The sequence below is a fragment of the Tribolium castaneum genome, chromosome 2 (assembly GCF_031307605.1).
Source record: "Tribolium castaneum strain GA2 chromosome 2, icTriCast1.1, whole genome shotgun sequence".
Taxonomy (NCBI): domain Eukaryota; kingdom Metazoa; phylum Arthropoda; class Insecta; order Coleoptera; family Tenebrionidae; genus Tribolium; species Tribolium castaneum.
In genome coordinates, this window is record NC_087395.1 from 16,602,304 (window position 1) to 16,621,912 (window position 19,609).

The 19,609-nt window shown below is 31.0% G+C and overlaps 1 protein-coding gene across 3 annotated transcripts in view; it reads right to left on the reverse strand.

Annotated features, from left to right (window-relative positions):
• Positions 1-19,609, reverse strand: part of LOC660275 (CUGBP Elav-like family member 1) — a 202,027-nt gene that overhangs the window by 117,317 nt on the left and 65,101 nt on the right. For 2 of the 3 annotated variants that reach the window (XM_064355139.1, XM_064355138.1), the window contains one exon: positions 8,041-8,085. Coding sequence is in view for 1 of the 3 variants with exons in the window: in XM_064355136.1 (XP_064211206.1) it covers positions 8,041-8,085; positions 8,403-8,500 (143 nt within the window). In the remaining 2 variants the exon portion in view is untranslated. Of the gene's footprint in view, positions 1-8,040; positions 8,086-8,402; positions 8,615-19,609 lie in introns of those variants that run through there. The other variant, XM_064355136.1, reaches the window with a different exon arrangement.

Consider the following 19,609-nt stretch of genomic DNA (forward strand, 5'->3'; position numbering starts at 1 on the left):
TTCTGAATATTTTCAAAGCCAACGCGATAATAAAATAAAATAAAATTTTTAAAAGTTAAAATTAGGCAAATCACACTCGCAATTATGCAAAATGTTAGAAATTCATGTAACTATCGTTATGTCATTTTCCAGGAAAGAAACGATGTCTATTTTAATCATTTATTATATTAAATACTGTTGAACTTCTAGAATAGTTTTTTTATTTTTTTATCACGTAGGCTTTGAAAATATTCAAAAAATAGTGTGTTGACAAACTGGTACATTTAAAAAACGAAAAGTAGAGATGGCTGTGCATTTCTGACAGCCGATAAACAAAAACCATATCCACCAGAACATAAACAGAAAAAAATAAAAATCAACCTGTTTCAGGATTTTTACAAAAATCGGTTACATTCAAATTATGAATATTATTCAACGCTGTATAATTATTTTTTCATAATTTTTTTATTTTGAAAGACTACATTGTATATTAGACAGATAAACATTAAAAAAATACATTAAAAAAGTAAAACAATTATTATTAATGTATTAAGAATAGAGCACGAGGAATTAAGCGCAGATATTATGTATAATGGGACAGAAGTAAGTTGGAGTGAAAGTTTCAGCCACAATATCGCATTACAATGTTATTGTAACGCAGGTCCTCGCTTAAGTGAGCTTTAATTTCTAAAGCAAACTATTTCACCGTCCAATAGTTGGCTCGAAAAACTCCATTGAACTGCAAATAATTTACAAGTAATCTCATTTCGCTACTTTGAAGTGTCATAAAAATTGATTACTTTCCGCTCACTTCTATAAACTTTAAACTCGATTTAAGGATATGGTCGGCAGATTAATATTAATGTGTTACCACCGTCCAAGTCGCTAATACACTTTTGCGGCTTAACTAATGCAGTCTGCTAACGTGCACTCGAATGCAATTTGAAAAAATCTCATCCGACCTGGAGCTTTTATGCACTGACCGTGCGAATTTCGGGTCCGCCCTATTTAATTCCATTAGATGCACAGACGACTTCATTAGTTTAAGCCGCGCGTTAAATAATTTGCACCCTTTGTTGCGTTAAAGGCACGTGGTCGGCTCATTAAATGGCTAAATCGGACAAATGCCATGCGATATTTTAAGAAAGAAGGTTGAACATGCTCGTCGGAAGTGTTCGCTTGGAATTGATGCCCGATGACAGTCGTTCGCTGAAAATTCACTTCGAAAATGTACGAAAAAATCGAGCTCGGTCGACGCACTTGTTGCTCAAATGGGAAATTAAACGACCGCACGCTGGAATTTCGGACAGTGAATTAGGGCTCGTGAGAATGACGCAATTGGGAAAATGCTAAATACAGGCAACGAAAGATACACAGAGTGGACGCTTTTTCATATTTTTGGCTAAAGTGACAAATGACAAATTTTTTGTTAGAGGTTGTGATTCGGTTTTTGAAAATTTTGACTCAAATACAAAAATTCGAAGCCAAATGATGTACAAATCAAACGTTTCTACTATCGTAAATTCTATTAGCGTCGCTAGATAGCGGAAAAAAATACTTTAAAAACCAAGCAAAATCGATCAATAAAAGTTTAACTCAAAATCATTAGTATCAAAAACTACATAAAAAACGCAAAAAATATAGGGTGTTTCATTTAAAAAAAACATAAGTTTTTATTATAGCTCATTTCAGAACCACCTGGTATATTTGAAAATAATTTTAGGTGAGGCAGAAGGTTAGTACCTACGGCTTAGGAAAATAAAATTATTACTTTTCCAATATTTAGAAGTGAATAATAGACTTTTCCTACTCGCTGGGACATTCTGTATAAAACTATTTTACAAAAAAATCAAATTTTAAAATTTATTTGATTTTTAAAAAACTGCGAATATTGAATGGAATTGTAAATTAATAGTAAATTAAATTTGAGCGGTTTTAAACGTCTTTGGGGCCGATGTCATGCGAACTTTTTTGTTAAAATTCAATAATCTACAACTGTCTTCCTAATATTTCTTGTTTCTTTAACCGTACTTGTATTTTTGGTACAACAAATAAAAATATTTTTATCTTCTTTAGTCTTTTATTTATTTAGTTCTTCTAAAAAAAAAATTAAAAAGTAAAAAAAAAATTACAGATTATCTGCATTACATAGACATTAACATTGATTAATTTTTTTCCTTGTCACAATTTCACTAAAGTTTAATACAAAATGATAAAAATAATACAAATAATATTGTTGTTTTTAACTTTTTCGCAAAAAAGCATGTACTTACCTAATTACTACTTGCTTGCAAGATACTACTGACTATATCGAACAACTTCTTTAAGTACTTTTCTGTATATAGAGTGGAACTTTTAACTGGAATTAAATTCATAACTTGGACATAGACGATTTTTGTAAAAAATCACTAAACAAATCGGTTTTTATTTTTTTCTGCCCATCATTTGGTGATATGATTTTTGTGTATCTGCTGTCAAAAAAGCATAGCCAACTATGTCAGTGACACCACGAATGAAAGAACACTTCGAAAGCATTACAACGCATTTTATGTTTTTTGAATATCAAAACCTGAATATTGTCGTTAAATTCATAACCGATTCATAAACGATTTTTTTAGAAAATCCTGAAACAAATCACTTTTTGTTTTTCCTTGCGCATCGTTTGGTGCAACTCGTTTTTGTTTTTCAGCTGTCTGAAATGCACAGCCACCTCTAACTTTTTTTTCAAATGTAACTGTAATGCTGTATGTATGTCAAATAATACTTTTTGTGAACGGCCATTTTACAAGCAATACAACGCACTATTTGTTTTCTGAATAGTTTCAAAGCCAACGCGATAATAAAATTAAATTAAATTTTTAAAAGTTGAAATCAGGCAAATCACACTCTAAATTATGCAAAATGTTAGAAATTCATGTAACTATCGTTATGTCACTTTCCAGGAAAGAAACAATGTCTATTTTAATCATTTATTACATTAAATACTGTTGAACTTCTAGAATTGTTTTTTTATTTTTTATCACGTAGGCTTTGATAATTAATATTCAAAAAATAGTGCGTTGATATACCGGTACATTTGAAAAAAGAAAAGTAAAGATGGCTGTGCATTTCTGACAGCCGATAAACAAAAACCACATCCACCAAAACATAAACAAAGAAAAATAAAAATCAACCTGTTTCAGGAATTTTCACAAAAATCGGTTACATTCAAATTATGAATATTATTCAACGCTGTATAGTTATTTTTTCATTATTTTTTTATTTTGAAAGACTACATTGTATATTAGACAGATAAATATTAAAAAAATACATTAAAAAAGTAAAATAATTATTATTAATGTATTAAGAATAGAGCACGAGGAATTAAGCGCAGATATTACGTTTCATATAAGTGGTTTGAAAACGCAACATTTTTGGTTCTTAGAGTTAGTTTATAGTCAGCACATATTTCTTCAAGATTACATCAGGCTGTAAAAAACTCTCTCCACCTACGTATATTATTCTATTCTATTGTATTCATTCTAAAAAACACTCGAAACCGTACAAGCTCGTAGGATAAAAAATGTGGCAGCTGTCGGCATGATATTAAAAAAAATACAAACATGGTCAGTTTCTAGCGAGTTAAATAATAATGAGATACAGTTTTGTACAATTGGATACGTTCCTAAAATAATGAAACTTGTATCTAATATCATTAATAATAATTCACTTGTTATAGCTCTGAGCAATACGTAAGACGTACAACGTACAATAAAAAATTATTTCTTCAATAAGACTACTAGAAGTTTTGATTGCCACATTGCCACAAGATTTACTAAAAGTAGGCTCTTAGCTTAACTTAAGCTCTCTCAAATAATCTATCTAATTTTTACGTTATAATTTATAATTCTACACGTAAATTTATAGTGTTCCCGTTTTCTGAATCGTAAGAATTTAAATTATTTGTTATTCATTATGTAGAAACATGTGGTAGAAAACGTCTACAAATCTTACATTTTAAAAGATTTTAATTATTCAATGCTTGTTGCATTGATTTATTTATTAAATGTGCACCCAAGCCTTGCTACATTTTTGGTGGAGGCGCCGGGCTAATATTTTACGACTTGTTCGCATTATGAATTTTTCCTACTCGCAAATTTATTTTTTAATTAGGAAAAGCATGGTTTTATGCCAGTATTAATGTACACAACTAGTAATCCTAGTTGCGGTTGAAATTCCTGCAGAGTGCATATGGGTACACTCTTTACCCTGGCACCGTTATCGCAGATTACTTTTTTGTTTCAATTCTGCAAGCCACAAAAGCGTAATAAAACTTCGTTCTGCGACCATCACCAAAGTAAACACCATAAATAAAGTATTCCGAGTCGTTCCAAGTCAACACGAATCCAAATGAAGACAGAATTAAGTCCAGTACATTGACCTCATCCGCATGTAGGGCGAAGTAATCGCAAGCTTAAAAATAAAATTATCGTTTTTCCCTCTGGCGTTAATCCCCGGCCCGTTCTCCGTTTAAATCTGTTTTGGGCCTCTTCGTTTAATATGCGGCGAGAGTTATACGACGAGTTGTTAATCCGGAATTGTGTGAATATGTTCTTAGAGTGAGATTAACTAAATCTGGTGGTGGCTGCGACGAACCGGCCTTCCTCCGCTCCAAGTGAGACAGGTGCCTCTCGACAACGTTAATTGTCTTAAACCGCTAATCTAGCATTTGCCACGTGCTCAACCCTTGAGAAAACTTCAAACTTTCGACGGGGACACGGCGCGACGACATCTCGAGGGAAGGAGGACCAAGGACGAAGGACGCGGGTTTAATGCATTCCGCTAGGTGACAATTTAAAAAAATTTTAACGGCAATAATTTGACACGTACCGGCTTTGTTTTGCGGAGGTAAACAGAAACTCGTCAGCCCAAACTTTCTGTCATGTCTAGGTTTGGAGTTATAATACACTTTAGTCATGAGTAGGACTTTTGGATGTATTATGTATGAGTTACTGATAGATTTAGTAAATGTTGCAATGTTGCAGCGATGCAAAAATAAAATTTTACGATTTGAAAAAGCTCATTTTGTCAGTTAAATGTTATTTTTTGCTAACTTTCTGGATCAGCTAAAATTATGTTCAATTTTACAAGGTGTTTGGAAATTAGCTCTAATACAAATCTATCTTTTTTTAAATGAAACACCTCATGTTTTTAGCATTTTTTAATGTAATTTTTAACACTGATGTTTTTAAGTTAAATTAGTCGATTTTGTTTAGTTTTTGAAATAATTTCTTTTTTTTTTGACACAAACACGCTTTTTAATAAATCTATTACATAAAAACTAAGAATTCTAGAAATGTAAGCCTTTCACCACTGAAAAGAATAAAGTTCAAGCTATCAGGATATAATTTTGTTAGCGTTCACTGCAATCAAGACGATACGAAAACGAAAAAGTTTTTGCATGTTGAATAACTAACATTTTTTAAATGGAACACCCTATTTTTTATTTTTGCGTCTAAAATTGTCTCCCTAAAAACATTAACAATTAAGCGTCTTTTCTAATTACCCAAAAATATTTAACTTCAAAAGTTAAAAAAAGTAATAACTTTTGACAATAGTGTGTTGTTTTAGTTAAAAAGTAAAATTTTTAGCTAATCATAACTTTAAATGTTATTCTTAAGCAATTATTCATCATTTATTATGATCCGCAATGATCCGTGGTTATGGTATGGTTATCGTAGCTGCAATGCTCATAAATAATGTGCAGTGTTGCTGAAATTAACTTTAAAGTCAAACATTATTCTAACTAGTAAATTTAAGCATTCAAACTTTTTGTTTTTATTAAGACAATTTGGGCACAGTTTCTGGAAACATATTTAATGGAGAGATAGATTTAAAATTCACTTAAATGCAAAAACAAAAAATATCGCGTTCTATTTAGCTTTTTCAAGATATTTAACTAAAGTGAACAAGTGAAAAAAATTACACAAATACATTTTTTTAAAGGTTAATTTGTGCAATAGGATTGAAAAATGTAACACAATTAAACAATTCAAGCTTTTTAAAGACCGGTTTATAGAAGCGTCATTAATTTAATCTGCCATTAAATGCGTGATTAATAGATCACGTGACCACATTGACCCAATTTGATTGCTCTATTCGCGTTGTTAATTTTAACAACGAATTAAAATTTAATGAAGCTTTCTAGAAACCGGCCCTAAGTTTTTTGGCGTTTTGTAATTAGATTGTCCACATAATTATTACAAATTAATTATTATTTATTTATTACTTATTATTTTATATTATATTTTATTATTACTTGCTATAAAGACACAAAGGTACTGATAATACTGAAATTCTAAGTAAATAAACAAAAAAGTTATGTTAATTTAATATATGGTGGACCTGATCAGCCTCACCTATACAAAATTTTATTTTTTTTACGTTTCTTATTGAGGTCCGCTAAGTAATTGGTATAAAACTAGTTTGAACTTTCTTCTTTAAAGTGGTAAAAGTTCCTTTTTTATGAGTCTAAGATTTCGTGTAATAAGTTGAAAAAGCGTGTTTTTGTAAAATAATGAAATTATTGTAAAACTAAGCAGAAATGACCAACATAAGTTTAGATCAAAATTATCAGTGTTATGACCAAAAATACAATAGAATTTAGAGTGTTTCATTTAAAAAAGCATTAGTTTGCATTGTAGCTCATTTCTTAAATACTTTGAATATTTAAAAATAATTTCCAGTGATGTAGGAGGTTAGTATCTACGACTTTTGTAACAAAATATTTATTTTTTATTTATTTAAAAGTCAATAACTGTCTTTTCAACTCGTTGAGACAATCTTTATATATCAAACAACCACCATGTACACAAAAACAGATGTAAAACTATAAAAATTAAGAAATTTCAAAAAAATATTAAACAAATTCAACTAATTTTATACTAGATCCATTTCTTTGAAACCCAAAATAGAAAAACACAACATATCTATTAGCTGTTTCAAAACTATAAAAACGCCAACGTCGTATTTTCTCTCAAAATAAGTTATTTTAAATTATTTATGCACTCTAAGCAGTTGATAGCTAATGTAATTCATAGTTTCACTGAGGAATTCAATCATTAATAACTATTTTACATTTTTATCAACCTTATTTAAAAAAATAATTCCGTAAAATGCGATGTTGGCGTTTTTATACTCGTAGTTTTGAAACAGCTAATACAAAGCATAAACTTTTATCATAACTTTTCCAAGTATTTTCCACCACAAAAGATTCACTTCGTATTTGTATGATTCAATATGAAAACATTTTTTAAAAATTTTTGGATGTAGTATTTATTTTAGAAAGTTTTTCAATTTCAAATTTTTAAGACCATATAGCTGGCTTCTACTTTTTTTGGAATTATAAGATTACGTTTTTTGAGTTTATGCGAAATTGTGCTGTGGCCAAAGTGCACAAACTTTTCCTACTTTCAAGTGCTTGTGTAAAATGTTATACCAGCGACTTACTGTAGCCAAAGAATACAACTCACTCATAAAATAGGGTACAGATATGACCATTGTTAAATTCCATATTTTTTTGTCATCAAGTGCTTTCTTTAAAATTGTATAATTTGACAATGGAGTGAAATATCTTTGGTCTGTTTTTTGATAAACTATCAAAATGTGACGCTAATATGACAAAAATATTTGTAAGAAAATTGTGAGGAGCTAAGAAGGCTCAACAGAAAATGAACCTTCGCCCATTTAAAAAAATCTCTAAAACATTTTAAATATTAAATAACGAAACATTTGAGTTAGAAAAATCACGTCGCTTATTAGTGAAATTTCGATGTGATATGAAGAGAAAACTTGTAATTAACGCGAGCCGCTGTTTTTCGAATTATGTTTTATTTGATTTATTTCGCCCAATTATTTTCGTGTCTGGTTTTGAGTCAGACAGCCGTGTTTTCTTGATTGTGAACTGCGGCCAATTGAGCCGTGTTTGTATTCTTTCCTGGACAAAGTCCTCGAGTGGCGTCCACTCGAGTGTCTCCCGTTGAGTAACTGGATTTTGTGGGGGGGGGACTCAGAGGTACTCACCTATTGTAGATCGGTTTGGGGAAGTCGTCGGGGACGTCACAACAGCTGCAACAAGAGACGCACACAATCAGGGTAATTCGTATTAATTGTGCAGTAAGTGATGGCTCATTAATAGGACGGATATGAGGCAATGAGAGATGTGTTATTGGCAGTGTTGGAGGCGCAGGCAGCACGCCAGGTATTCGTGACGTGAGCGTCGAATTTGCCGGAAACAAGCAGACGGCGGTCAAAGTAGAAAAAGCCCGATTGGGGATTGTTGCTCTAGGAGCGAGCAGATCCGCGCATCAAGTGACGACTCAGTCTGCGTGTTCTTTGACAAAGACGCTGATCCTCTTATGTACTAGAGTGAAAATCCAATTAACCTCAACACAGCCGGAGACTGCAAAAACAAGCCGGGCTGATGTTTCATATATTGCGAATCGGTAAATCCGTCACAGGGGCGACACATCTCCTCCCACATTTTGCACGATCAACGCTCACGATTAATATGGAATGGTTAACACAATGAATTTTGAGTAAGACAAAAACTACAAAATTTTCACAGAGAATTCAACGTCAAATTTATTTTACTAATTTTGACAACATTGCCATGGTTATGGGCCACAATTTAACGCCCAAAAAAACACGATAAATTATTGTGCTACAATTCAAAAAGCAAATTTTTGATACTCAGGTCAACCGCAGCCTACAATAAGTAACCGAATTTTTGTGAGTTCAGATTGAAGTTCTAGGTTTATGTTAATAGTTAACTATAAAGGGTTTTTTTCGGCAGTCTGGTTTATTTTTCCTTGTTCTCGTTTGTTTTCATTTTTTTGTTTTAATAATAGTCATTGTTAATTTTTATAATATAAAGTTTGGTGTTTTTTGGGTCTATTTTGAGTTTATAATTGAAAATTGACTTTTGGATCTTTGTTTATTATTTATTTATTTGTGGTAATAATATACTCCTTACTGGACGTTAGTCCAATGTAAGATAAGAATTGTTACTAAAAAAAGGTCCAAAAGCAAATTTTTCAATTATTTGTTGTAATAAGTACGAGGGCAAGGTGAGAAATTCTTGGCCTACCTCAGAATTAACATTATTATCAATAAATTTTTTATGCGGGAGCAAGTTATTATGTGTCATAATAGCATCCCTCAAGTTTCGTCTTAATCTGACAAATAGTTTTTTTTCTGAGCATTTTTTAAAGTAAAGGTGCATGTCTGTTTTGAGCAATAGATATGATGGAGAATTTCGCTAAATGGAGAAATTTATCCGAAGTTAGTGTGAGTCAACTTCCTCATATTCTACTGTAAAAAATGGCTCTGAATCTGAATTCGAAACATCTCTCAATGATGAGTTTTGTGAAGGACGACCAAAAACAGTAACCACGGATAAAAACCTCAAAAAATGCACAATTTGGGATTGGATGATCGGCGAATGAAAGCTTATAAGACAGCTAAGGTTATAGGGATATTTGAGAAAAGGATGTAGTTTATTTTGCACCAAGAAATAGATACGAAAAAATTGTGTGCAAAAGGGTGCTGCTTGGGCCAATGCACCTGTCCACGAAAACGCACCGGCAATGGGAAAATTGAATTAAAACATAAATTATTAGAACATTTTTCATATTCGCCTGATTTGACTTCCCGAGACTTCCAGCAATCACAAATTGAAAAAAATTGTGGTCAGGAAAAATTATCACTCGAATGAGGAGGTGATTGAGGCTGTAAAGAAGTACTTTGCAGACCTACCAGAAAGACACTTCAGAGATGGGATTAAAAAATTAAAACACACTGCACTAAGTGCGTTGAACTAAATAGAGATTATACAAGAAAATAAATGCATATTTGAATAAAAAACGAAGTCTTTAATTGTTAGGCTAAGAATGTTACCATTAAAAACTACATAACAGGACCAAAAATTAATACCAAGAGAAAATATTCGTTTTGTTTGTGACTTCGATGTTAGACATTCTTCGCTTAACTAGCTGGAAACTTGGCAAAATAACTAGCATGTTTTTTAGTTTTTAGCATGAAGTAACGTTTTTTTCGATGCCATTGTGTCATTTTCGACGTGTTTTTGCGCAGTTTTGTAAATTTGCTCATTTAAAAGCGAGCTAATTCATTTAAAACAAACCAAAAGTGTGAACGGTTTTTAATTTGGTAATTTTTAAGAAAAAAATATATCTGTAATATTGTAATATTCGATTTTCATTTGTGATTTTTGACCTCTAGCTAAATTAGAATATTTGAGCAAAATTCCGAGATAAATTTGAGTTTTTAACCGAAGAATGTCAAAAATAATAATTTTGAATGATTATTACCGGATTTTTTTTGGAATTTTTGGATACTTTTGCAAAATATTATTTTACTATCACTTATTGAAAGGCTGGCATTTTTGCCATTGGAAATATTTTTTTACTTTATTTGAAGTCAATTCCAAACAATAATTGAATTTTGTTTTTAGTACAAAACAATGTACTCGTAATTTTCGATATAATTAAGTGATTTTTTTGGTCTATTTTGATACAATTTTTTTAAAGAAAATAAGTTTCTCGTCTATAAATCGAGCTCAAAAATTCTGAAAAGACCAAAAGTAGTTTTGGAGTAAAGATTACAGAAGTAAAACAAGGAATGGCAAAAGTTAAACTATTAACGTCATTTCTTAGAAAAATTGTAGGACTATTGCTGCTATGTCCATTTAAGGAAAAAATGAAGAAAATCAGTCGTCATTATTTTTCGTTTTTGTTTTGTTTACTTTTATTTAGGTGATAAGGATAGTAAAAATTTGATTTAAGTTCATGATATCTAAAAAATTCTGGTACAGTGTATTCAAAAATGATAGATCATCAAGTCATCTATGAAATTTGTACATAATGTGCCGCTTAGTTTAAATTGTGAATGCCGTCAAAGTGACAGTTCCGTCAAAATATTGTAATAAGGCTTCGAATCTGAAAACGAGAAAAACAACAAGAATCACGGAAATATAAAACATAAATCAAAACAAACCTCACATTAAAACAACTTTGCCGAAAAATGCAAAAAAATGAGTAAAAAGCTAACTCATTTTTGAACACTTTGTTGCTAAATGCAATGTAAGTATTGAATCTAGACATTTTTTCTCAGAATGTATAAAATATGTTTTTTTGTTATTCCCCTGCACTCTCTTCATTTGTTTATTTTTGTAAAATTTTGAAAAATAGGTGAGTTTTTTAAGTAACAAACAAAATAAATCTAATCGAAAATGTCAAAGCAATGTAATTTTCTCTTCTCCTGTGCCAGCACCAGCTAAATAAAGTGAAATAATTGAGTTCTTTGTTGAATAACGTGCTAAAAGCACTAGAAAAAGATAAAAATAACATTATTTATCAACATTGTGTTGGTAATTTTTCGGTCAATTTGCGCAAAGTTTTACAAGAAACGTGTCTTTAACTGAATAAAAAAGGCACAATAATAATTTTGAATGAATCTAGTTGTTTTGAGAATATTTTCTTTTAGCGGAATAATATAACTGATCTTACATGCAAATTATTCCTTGTCGCATTAGCAAAATAAGTGTGGTTTTTGCTCAAAACAATCTAATTATCGATATCATTAATTGATGCAGTTTTTCAGTCTCTTTTAATAAATTTTCGCTTTTACAGATGTATATTAATTCATTTAGTACAATACAAATTCAACACAATACAATCCAATACAAAAATCTATTATTTGGTTTCAATAACTGGTAAAAATGGAACGTTGGAGCCATCACAAGTACAAAAAACATGAAACTTTCTTCGAAATTTGTCATGCAAAATGTTCGTTCAATGTTAATTATTATTTAAAATTTACAAGCAAAATAAAATGAAGTCAGAAACAAGAAAACGCGTATCGGCGCTCGCATATTGATCAACTTTTTCCCATGGAAATATTTCCATAGTTTGTATTAACACGGCTGGTAAACGGGTCTGAAAGGAATTCTTCGCCATAGTTCGCTTTTATTGTAGTTATAAAGAAAAGGGTGGCTACATATCAAAGACACCGCATTGTTGATCAAAATTCCCCGCCTGGCAATAGCCGGCAAAAAATTGTAAATAAACATGGAATTTTGAACGAGTCATTTGAAAAAGTGATCACTCGACCAAAGAAACGCTGTCCTCATGTTTGCGAATTGGGATATGACCAAATGAATATCACACGAACCAATTTCGGATTTATTATGAAACTGGAAACTCATTGATTCGCTCCGATAGCTTGCAATTTTACGAAAAGGTTCCCGCGATGATGACGAAATAATTTTCATTAATCTTCTACCAACAGTCCCCGGATTCTGTTTACTATGCGATCTAACTCTATTCAGTTATTTTGTAACGTTTAATTTGTTTACTGAAGTCGAAAGCTTGACTTTGAGCGCACTTTTGTGTCTGAAGCATCAATTTGGAGAAGGGTTGAGCTTTAGAATATTTCGCGCTTTTGTTCCAATTCTCAAAGCACCAAAACAAAATTAACTTTTCACGATAATCGGATTAATAATTTGGCTCACCAGATGATGTAACTTTGGGATCGTTACAGTAGTTTAAAGTGCAAATCATTAAAACCTGGAAACAGAAATAAACTTTATTTTTATTGAAACTCTTGGAACTTCGCAACTTCTTTTCTATTATTCTCTTAAAATAAATTCGCAACTTTACGATCCCTCATCCAGACTGGAAGATTGCGAATTAGTTATACCACAATGGAGAGATACAACTCAGACAATTGAAGTTTATGGGTCGCGAGCTCTTTAATTTTTTCAAGTCCATTTTATTTATTCAGGTTAGTTGATTATTTGTTTCCTGCAGCCATTCTTCCAAGGACTTGGCATTCGTTTACCTTTGGTGTTGATGGCATTCCAAGTTTCCTCGTCAAAGACTGTGCTCATATTTTTGTCAAACCTCTTTTTTATTTATTCAATCTTATTGTTAAAACCTCTACTTTTCCTGCAGTTTGGAAAAAATCTATTATTTGCCCGGTATTTAAAAAAGGTGATATTTCTGATGTTCATAACTATAGACCCATCGCACTGCTATCTAACTTTGCCAAAATTTTTGAGTCTGTATTATACAGAAGAATTTACCCAAACAGCAAACACATTATAACGCCTACTCAGCATGGTTTTATGGAGAAACGATCTACCCTGACAAATTTGTTACATTTCACTCAAGATGTCGCTGTGGAGCTAGATGTAAATGGGCAAGTCGACGTAGTGTACACGGACTTTCAGAAGGCGTTTGACCAAATGGATTATTTTATACTTCTCGATAAATTACGGCACATAGGTTTCAGTAGCTTCCTGCTTGATCTCTTAACTTCCTATCTTGTTAGTCGTGAACACTTTGTTAGATACAGGAACTGTTTATCTTCTAGCTTCGTACCAACTTCCGGAGTGCCGCAAGGCTCAAATTTAGGTCCTTTACTTTTTCTATTATTTATAAACGATATTACTGCAGCAGTAACAGCAGTAACAGTCTTCTATTTGCTGATGACCTTAAGCTTTATAATATCATAAAAACCTATAATGATTGTCAAGTCTTGCAGAATAACATCAACAATCTCCTCCAGTGGTGCGAAGCTAATAGGCTAAACCTAAATATATCTAAATATTTTATTATGTCTTACACAAATAGGAAAATTCCGATCATGTATAGTTATAATGTTAGTGGTCACATTTTACAAAGAACAGACACATTTAAAGATCTAGGAGTTACCTTTGATAACAAACTTTTATTTGTGAATCATATTACAAATATTATTAATAGCGCGTATAAAACTTTAGGATATATTTATCGCAACTGTAGAGAGTTTACTAATTTAAGAGCCTTAAAAGTCTTATTTTTTGCCCTTGTACGCTCCAAGTTAGAATATTGTGCAATTATTTGGTCACCTATATATGCCACACACATAAATAGTATTGAATCAGTCCAAAGAAAATTTTTGAAACTGCTATGGTATATTTCTTTTAAAAATTACCCCGATAGTGGATGTGACCAACTAGTGCTTTTAAGGACATTTAATATCAATTCTCTAGAAGTTAGGAGAATTATCTCAAGTATTGCATTTTTACATAAATTACTAAACAACAAGATTGACTGTATTGCTCTTGTTAATAAGATAATTTTTCTGGTTCCTAGAATTAACTCACGGCATCCCATGACTTTTTACAGTTGCAGTTGTAATACGAATGTTCTATTAAAATCACCTTTATATGTAATGTGTAGTAATTTTAACAAAATTAGCAGTAGTTGTGATATTCATTTTCATTCATTTAATTACATTAAAAATCATATAATTAGTTACTTTAGTGGCTAGGTAAAATTTAATTTTAGTTCTTGTTTCTTAATTTATTATTATAGTATTATTATTAGTTTGTTTTAGTTTATTTAAATTATTAGTTTTTGCTTGCAGCACGATCATTAAGTTTAAGTTTATTTTCTGTAATTGGGTGTTTCACCTGTTGAAAATAAAATAAATATTATTATTATTATTATTATTATTATTTTTATAGCAACTGTTAGTGCAGAGAATCGAAGCTTTCCGACTTAATATTTTATTAATACAGAGCGTAATCTATGGCAAGCTCTCATTTTCTGGTTCGATTGCCAATCAAATCACTAGATTGATCTCCCAACTGCGCACACCTGACCTGTTATCGAGCTCTGGAGTGCAGCAGGCTTTGATAGAGCCCCTTATAAGACAAAATTAATCAACAAATGGAATCTGCAACCGGTCAAACGCATCGGAATCTCATCTCGTGACTTAGTGCCGAAATAGTTTTGCCTTCAGTTGAATGCCGGAGCGACCGCAAGGTTATCGGCTGCGATTCAAGCAGGGAGAGATTGCAACAGCCAGCAGTAGCGGGAATTAATGTCAGTTAGAGAACACATTAAAGATGTTGGCTAGTTGTGCAGGTATAAATCCTCGTTAATGGGTCGGGGCCGGAGCCGAATTCATCCCAAGTATAAGCGAAAGCGCGGCTTCAGGATTACCAACTTCTGAAGTAACCACGTAACCACTTAATCTGTGAGGGTCAGGTCATAAACCGGAGCTCCGGAGTCCGGTAAAGTTCCGCAGCATGGGCTTTACGGCCGCCCGGGGCTGCGCAGCCGTCCCCGGAGCCGCTCCGGGCGCTTCCGACGAGAACAAAGACCAAGATCTATCGCTCAAGACGACGATCAAGGACAAGTTCCGGGGAGAAAGTGACCTCACGCACTACGCAAATGCACACAAGTACCGAAGTTATCATTAAAAAAAATATTACCAATAGTAATTAAACTTCTGTTTAGTGTTTTTAAGCGTAATTAAATTAAAAAATATATAACTTAAAAGCTAGTTAGAAAATCATTCATACAAAAATATACTGACAAACTGTAACTATTTCTTTGTAAATATTATTCATTTCATTTCAGAACAGTTCGCAATTTTTAAACCAAATTTATAAATAATTAAATAATAAATATATTTTGTTTTATTTCTTCAGTGCACCCAAAATTTCACAAAAGTGAAGAACTTTTTGGATAACTGACACATTTACTAAGTTTAGTTTCATTTGTGAATAAATATAACTAGTTCAGACTTTTGCAAATGCAAATATTTAAGCTAACAACTGATTTTTCCCGAAAACAATTATTTTACCTTGACTTTTTTTTATTCAATTAAAAGCTCACCTATTTCAGATAATTTTGTTAGATTAGTTTAGAAAACAAAAAGAAAAGATAAAAATACTCGTAGCACCAATTTTTGATTTTTCGGGAATTTTGTTTTGTTTTATAATTGTATAATTTAATCAAAAATTTCAAATCAGATTAAAACTGACCATTATTTGGTCTGACTAGCGCTTGGACTTGGTTTATAACTGCAAAATTTTGTCAAAAATGTTCAAATAAATCAGTTGTTTTAATGTTCAAACATAAGTTCATTTGAGCTAAAATTTACAAGTATATAAGGGTTAGATAAGGTGGTTATATAACAGTTAGCTTACAAAAGCGTCACATTTAGAAGTTTGCGGTTACATTAAATGGTTATATCTGGGTTATATAAATGTGCTACTAGGGTCAAGCTTAATTTGCGAAATCTTTTTCGATTAAAGTAAAAATCCCCAATAAAAGTTATAATTGCTGTTATTTTATTTAAAAATTTCACTAAATTTGCTCGTGTACAGGGTGAGTCTCGTAAAAGTAACTTATCCTTAATTAATTAATTAAGGATATTAATTAATTAATTAAGGATATTAGTACTAACTATAAAAAATACGAACACATTTGTTAATCAAAATTTGATTATTTCTAATGTTACTCTTAAAAAAATTGCTATCTCCTAAATTACATTTAATTGAAATTTTTATTTTTATTTAATTCTTTTTTGGGTTAGCGACATTTTCTTATAACTTTTTATCATGAAACAATATTTGAAAACTATTAGATAACACAAGAAATAACAATTTTTTGCAGCTACTTATTAGTAATTAATTGATTATAACGAATTGTAGACAAATTCTGAAAAAGTTCATAGAGGCATAGAGTAAAATACAGAATATTTAATAGCAAACACTAAATCATGTACGATTATTAGTTTTTTAAACATAGTAAAAATATACTTATAGTATACTGTGTAAGTGAAAAATGATATTTTTCTAAAACTATATAATTAGTTAAAAAAATTTTTTTGGTCTTTTCTAAATAGTTAATCACATTTTTATATTAAAAACACAATAGATCAAAAAATTGCCAACAAATGTTAAATATAAATTTTTTTTTCAGCCAAAAACTCCTTTATTTCTAATAATTTTGCTAGATGCCAAAAATTATAAAGTTCGAAAATATTATTTTGGCATTTCTGATAGATTTACTTGCTTTTGGCTAAAACACTTGAAATGAAAAGTAACCAACACTTATTACTTGACTTTTTTTAGTCATTTTAGAGTAACTGGGCTCACTTTATATACCATTAGTAAATAAGAACTTACTATCTTCTTGAAATTCTGTGAAAAAGGACTAAAAAATGACATATTTTCGTCGAAAATGACGTTATTTTGAGCAAAAATTTACTTATTTTGTAGTGTTTTCTTGTAATAAAGTGAACATTTACCAAAAAAAGTTCAAAATATCGTTATTTTTTACCCATATTACTAGTTGGTTATGCGATTTTTTGTAAAACTACCCTAAAAAAATGACAAATGCTAAAATTTGCAGAATTTCGTTGAAACATACCGAACAATTTTTTAATTATGTCGGAAATTACGTAATTTTAAGATAAAACTTTACTTATTTTGCGAAATTTTTTGCTAATGAAACAACGGTTTTGCTGTGGCGGCGTTGTAAACGAAGAAAATATATTTTTTTGCAATTAATTACATTTATGTGATACTATATTATAAAAATAATAAAAAGAATAAAATTTGTATAATAACAAAACAATGAATCAAAAAAGAAGTATTAAACAAAATAAAACGAAAAATATCTAAAGCCCCGATAAAAAATACACAAAAAATTAATTAAATTTTCTAATGTATAACTTCTTTTGATACAAGAATTGTAATGTATTTTTTTTTTAATTAATTTTGTTTTTTTTTCACATTTCATCCATTCATGTTCTAAAAATGTGTTAAATCACTACTGTACTGTTATTTCTTGAAATTGAAAATCGGTGAGTTATTTTATTAGTTTACTTGCATTTATATATATATTTAATTAATACCCTAATTTATGGTGTTTTGTTTATTTAGGCTAGAAATTCTCCCTCAAAGCACCCTGAACGTGCAGATTACTCAGAATAAAAATTTGAGAATCGCTTCAGCTATTTTCGCTCTCGTCAATTGATTTATGTGTCGAGATAAAATAAAATTTTGAAATTTCGACGTTTATTCGGTTTAATACTCGATGGTTCACTATAAATTCTGTTGTAAAATCAGTCGTAGCATAAAATTTAAAGTCAGCCATCAAGTTTATTGCGACGCTGTTAAAGATGCGTGCCATTTATCATTCCAAGAGCTGAATGCGAAAAATATTATGTTATTACTTTTATGTGAATTAAATACGAAAGTTACGGTACCACAAAAATCGAGGTAAAATGATTTCATGGTGTTATGAATTTGCCACTAATTGCGCATGGTATTTTTGTTTAATTTCTAAAGCAGTTGCTAATTACTATTCTATTTGCATTTGGATACTTAGTGTTGAATATAGTTGCAATGTATCTAAGCACACTACAACTCTCTAGTCTGGTGAACTTCCCACTTCTAATGGATAATCTTGGAGGTAAATGCTAAACTTGGTAAGCTTCTTACACCTACCCATTAGACCGTCCCTATAGTGCGACCATTTCCCATAGTTTATCCAAATGCAAATACTTCCCCGTCCCTTCAGTGTAGTTCGACGGAGTAGTTTTTGGCTGGAAAAGCTGGGATTTTTCTACAGAAAGTGAACGTTATGTGAGCGGAAGCGATCATTTTGTGTGTAAGATGGCGGTTAGCTGAAACAGTATCTATACGTCGGATACAAGATTCATGTTTCGGCATTTGCTCGAATTAAACTATCAATAATTCACGTCGGCTTGGCAAGATGACGGCAGTAAAGTCTAGGAGAGACGCCGGTTCCCTTTTATGATCACTCTCGCTTTACGGACGGCTGTCTCATTTTTATGCACACCATTTCACTGAAACCCCCAACTATTATCAAAAATGTGAATTGTGTTCGCAGGAATAAGACAGGGCTATTTAAAATTTTATGACGATAAAAGGACACAGCTTCTAAAAACGGGCTGCAATGGCACGATGCCATCGGGAAAATTACCGAAACGGGATTCCGAAAGCTACATTGTTTTATGATACGACCCGGGAAAAATTACTATTGTAATGATTGGGATTTATGGCAGTGGGCTGATTTTACTGGACACGTTCAAGACGCTGTTATGGCGGACGGGGAGATTGCATTTTTACATCATTTCTTTACCACCTACTAATAAAAATTAATTAGCAATTAGAAATCGAATATAGGGTGAGCCTGCCAATAGCCAATATAAAAAGTATCTTTTTATTATATCTCCAAAAATTAATAATATCACCGTTTGCTTTTAAATGCATATAAATTTTTTGACAACTTATTTACAGTTTCCTATAATTAAAATTAATTAATTAATTACTCTTCTTAAGTATCTGAAAACAATTATTATTTCCTCTTGTAATAAATAGTCGTAAAAAATGTCGCTAACCCAAAAATATAACAATTGGTTGAATAAAATCTTAAAATAAATTCAAATAAGCGTAATTTTAATGGTAGCAAAAATTTCATTAAAAATTTTTTACCCGAAGAGTTTATTTAGCTCCTTTGTTTTAGAATAACACTGGAAATCATAAGATTTCGATTAATTACAACAAATAATTAGCATATTGTCGAGTTCTTTGAAGATGTGATAATTTCCTTATAAAAAAAATCTAAACAAAAAACTTCCTATTATACTTTTATTTTATTAAAAAAAATAACTTTTATCAATTTTTCAAAACGCTGCAAATACGATATAGATGCAAAAATAGTTTTAGGAAGAAAGTTGTAGACAATTAAATTTTCTATAG